This window comes from the organism of the source record quoted next, unplaced genomic scaffold (genome assembly GCF_019419815.1).
Source record: "Pyrus x bretschneideri cultivar Hongxiangsu unplaced genomic scaffold, Pyrus_bretschneideri_v1 Contig6, whole genome shotgun sequence".
Lineage (NCBI taxonomy): Eukaryota > Viridiplantae > Streptophyta > Magnoliopsida > Rosales > Rosaceae > Pyrus > Pyrus x bretschneideri.
The window spans coordinates 7,409,430-7,414,176 of record NW_025999798.1 but is presented as its reverse complement, the minus strand read 5'-3'; the positions used below and the strand labels follow the sequence as shown (position 1 = coordinate 7,414,176).

At 37.4% G+C, this 4,747-nt stretch overlaps 1 protein-coding gene across 1 annotated transcript; it reads left to right on the top strand.

Moving 5' to 3' along the window:
- Positions 1-377: 377 nt before the first annotated feature.
- LOC103939409 (leucine-rich repeat extensin-like protein 3) lies at positions 378-1,448 on the top strand. The gene has a single exon (XM_009349493.3). It carries the CDS (start codon positions 507-509, stop codon positions 1,047-1,049), a length of 543 nt encoding a protein of 180 aa, XP_009347768.1. The 5' UTR covers positions 378-506; the 3' UTR covers positions 1,050-1,448.
- The last annotated feature ends 3,299 nt before the right edge of the window (positions 1,449-4,747 follow it).

Sequence of the window (4,747 nt, the reverse complement as noted above, 5' to 3'; positions counted from 1 at the left end):
ATGGCATTAGGATAATGCAACCCATGTAACTGAATAAAAGGTTAATACACGTCACTTTGCCTCTGCTTGGGCCGAAATTCAGGACAAGGGATACCCCGCCCTAAAAATCAAAGGCGCCGTCCACGCCCGCCCCACCACCCCCCATCCATTAGCTTTAAGCTCAAATTCTGGACTTTTGCCCTAAACGTCCTCCGAGTAATATGAGGCCACTTTCTGTGAAAGTAAAACGCGTCGGTGCGGTGTCCTCTTTTTACAACTTGAAGGTTAAGCAGCTCCTTCATCTCACTCTACTATTTACACACCCCTTATTTAAACCCGCTCTTACAAGTAGATGCGGTGTAGCTTCAAAGACAAGACCATTACTTACCCCCGCGCCTTCTCTCTCTCTCTCTTAAAGTCTCTCAACACTCTCACTCCTCCACTTCCCACTCCGTTTTTCCATTTTTCCATTTTTCCATTTTTCACTACTTTTTCTTGTTGCGTTTCTTGATCTTTCTGAGCTAACCATGAAATTTACTCATCAAACCCACTTCTCTTTCAAGCTTCTACTTCTACTCACCGTCGCCACCACAACGCTTTCTTCGCCGCTGCCGAAGCCTAAAGTGACTTCCAAGGAGCAGATCGAATGCGAAATGTGCTCTGTCTGCGAAAATCCATGTGGCAAAGTGCCATCCCCTCCTCCACCGTCGCCTCCTCCGCCTTCATCTCCGCCGCCTTCTCCGCCGTCCTCATCCTCCAACTGTCCGCCGCCTCCCACGCCACCAAGCTCCGGAACCACCTACTACTCTCCTCCGCCACCTTCCCAGCCCACTTACTACAACTACCCGCCACCGCAAGGCGGCAGCGGGGGTGCGTTTTATCCTCCGCCGAATGGCAAGAACTACCCAGTGCCACCGCCGCCGAACCCAATTGTGCCGTACTTTCCGTTCTACTATTATAACCCTCCTCCCCATACGGCGTCCAGCTCAGTCCAGCTGGTGGCTAGCCACCCATTAGTTTACACTGTTTTCAGTGTTGCTCTGTTTTCTGTTATGCTCTGTTTGTTTTGATGGAAACGGAAACAGACAAGGAAGGTGGAATTAATAATGTGGCGGCAGATTCACGGATCTACGACTGAGCAAACAATTGAAGAGGAAGAAAACGAAGACAGAAAGAGATGGGAGTTGCCTACTGCTGATTTTGCATTTCCGAAAATGCCCTTGAGGAACAAGGGTTTCTGTTCACTGACACTTGAAGTTAGAGCTGAAAGATTACAGATGGGAAGTAAATTCTCTCTTTCTCTCTTCCGATCTCTCTTTAATTTTTTTTTTCTCTTTTGCCTTAATTTATCTGTCTGAATTATAATGGTGTAGTAGCCTTGTAGGCTGGTCCGTTGTAATTTGATGGGCAATTTGTATCTATCGTTATTTGGTTAATATAATCATGAAAATAAAGTAAATTGTTATTCATTTTTGCTAAAAAATTGCATTAGCTCCGTAGGAATTATTTGTGCATAACGAATTTTGTAAGGAAATTAATGAAAAGGGATTAAAAACTTTAAGTTTTAATGATAAGGATAAAATAAATGGTAAAATAAATAGTAACATGATTGATGTTTTAATATAAAAATATGATTTTTTGTTCCTATATTCTTCTTTTGACCATTATCTTCTAATGTTTTAGAGTAGAATGTACATTGTTGATTCATTCATTGATAGATTAAATTTCTAATATTTATCTTATGGTCGTAAGACTCATTAGAAACTGTTTTTAAAATAATTGAAATCATTTTTATAAAAAATATTTTTTAATTTTAAAAGTACTTAAATTGCTTCTTGCAAAAAGTATCAATTATGTGTTTTTTTTATAAAGCATTATAAATGTTCTTTTATGATTCATTTGCATTTTTATTAAGAATTGATTTTAAAATTTTTTTTTTTTAATTTTTAAAACTATTTTAAATGTACTTTCAAATAACGTTATAAAAGTAAGATTAAGCTGGAGCCTAATTAAGCAATTTGTATTTACAATTGGGTCCCAAGAGGTGCCTGATGTCGACAAGTTTATTAATTCGGGTACAAACATAGGTTGTGAGGGAGAGAAATTTTTAATTGTGATGAGAATATAAGTGGTACATCACGTGTTAACGTATTTTAATCGAACTGATGGATTTTTTTTTTTTAAAATTATTAACTTTTTAGCATATATATCTCACCATTTATAACATATGATGTACCATCCTATGTACCATGAAAAATCTCTTATGCAGGGACCCATCTCCCGAGTACTGTGTTTCCCTCTTTTTGTTCAAGGGTTTCCAGCTTGCATTTCCCTCTTTTTGTTCAAGTTTCCAGCTTGAAAGCTTTATTATGTTTTGATGTATTTTATATATGTAGAGATTTTTTATGTGATCGGTATATGAGGTGGTATACTATGTGCTGTTATACGAATGATAGGAATTGTGTGTTAAAAAATTAATAATTTAAAAAATAAAATTTTTCACCACTTACATAAAAACACGTGGTATACCATTCGTGTTCTCGTTACAATGAAAAATTTCTCCTATAAATGAGATTTTTAATCGTTAAATAACGTTTATTATATTTTTAACTAACGAAGCAACGGCTAAAAGTTCTGATGGTAAAGGTTATCACAAAACATACTAAAAAATACGGATTAGGATTCTCTCCTCTACTTTTTCTATCCCCTTTCATTCTTTCCTCTCATATTCTCTTATTTTGTTTTTCTTTTGTTATAAAAAATTAATATATAATGTTGACGTGGCGTAACCGTGACCGTTCAAATAGGAGATGAGGGAAAAGGAGAAAGAGATAATGGGGATAATCCTAGTCCAAAAAATACCTTGCCAGCTTCCTAAATGCAATGTACATCTGTCTCTCTGGCTGCTTTTGACCATTTGAGTAGTTTGGGACAAAAATATTAGCGCCGCGCTTAGCTTAGCCATGCGTCAATGTGCCATTGTCTTCTTTCTATGGCAAAGATAACTTACTTTTGCTGTAGGAGCCTTTAGTTTTGCTTTGCAAGAAATCATTCGTTTATTGGTCAAATATTAGGGACGATCTTGGTAGGTTAAAGAGTAACACATGAGACTCTTTGAACTTCCAATTCCAACCATGAGATCATTTGAGTTGAGTTCATATCTCTACTGGCATTTGAGGACAGTAGTCCGCATCCGCATGCATGGACACTCACACCCTGCAGTCACCGATGCGCCTGTGAGCGACTGTCTTTGAGAATATTCTAGCAATCAGTACTTTCGAGCTTTGAACAGGAGTAACATGCAAAAGATATGGAAGATGCTGTTTTTCTGACACGAGTTTCTGATTTGATTAGCTTTAGCAACTAAGAGTCATTGATGAGTCATGAGGCATCGATTTCTTACTCAGCTGGAGAAAGGAATAGAAAGGAAGGTTTAGCATCACAACGAAAAAACTGTGTGCTAGAGAGGCCTCCTTTCACTATGCTTTTCTGATGAATGTGGTGTGTCATGGGAAAAACTTCAGTGGGGGCAGTGTCTTTCTTTGGCCTCTCTCTCTCTCTCTCTCTCACACACACACAAAACTATTTTGTTGTTTGGTTAAACCGACATTGCTTGGGTCAATGTGCCATCATTTTGTTCGTTTGCTCTCATGTCAATGTGATAACGTCTTATTAGTTTGCCTTACATATCTAATCTTGTGACACTCCTATTAAAGATTCTCAAAGGTGTGCCGGTAGTCGTCTCTTTTTATTAAGTAATCAATGTGCAAACGGGTGCATCATGCGTTGCCCTCTTTGTGCCAAAAACAGGAACCTCTCAAAGTGCTTTCTTTTCTTTGAAAAATAAAGTGACAAACAGATTCTGGAGATCAAAACTCAGTTGTACAATCATCGATAGATCCCCCGACCATGTCGGCAGAAATCAACAAACTTTCCCTTCTCTTTAGGGGGTTATATAACTTTTCAATGTTTCATAACAATTTTTCTTCGTCCAAAATAACTGAGTAATTCAGGATATGAAAAGTAAAAATTGATTCTAAATAATCAAACAGTTTAGTTAAAAAAATCAGATTACTTAATAGGCTGAACTACCGAAGCCAAACTCGTTTGGCAAATAATGGACATGAAAAGTAAAGAAAACTTATGAGATTTTCTACATAAAATGCAGAAAGATGGGGTGATATGCAAACAAGTCAGCATCAGATATTGTGAATGGATGGTGGCTCAGGAGATTGTTAAAGAGACAAATAATAAAGGGAAAAAATGTGTTGCATAGATGAGTAGAGGTGTGGGAACAATTAGCTGGAGGGCACGTAATCAAATGGGTTTCGGGTTGTGGGGGGAGGGCGGTGGGGTGTCCTGCCAAGTTGGTATATGGCATCCTAGGCTCGAGCACTCACACAGGAAATAGAAAGGATAGAGATTAGAGATTGCCATTCTTACTCTGACTCTGCATCGAAATTCTGATGGCCCCTCAAAAGATAGATATCAAGATTGAGCTCAAGAGGCTAAGAGGATAAGTTTGTTTCTTCCCTTGTCACAATCGCTTGCATAAAACGAAATGTCAGTTAAACAATTAAATAAATAAAATACTTTACATCATTTCTAGTTCTAGAATTTGTTTCGTAAACATAAATTTAAAGTATTTTATTTTTACAAATAATAGATAACTTGTATTAAATTTATCTAAATTATGAGATCGAGATTTGAATCTAGTGTGTCATGAGTAAAGAATAGCAAATGAATGCACCTCTAACTTTTTTTAGTA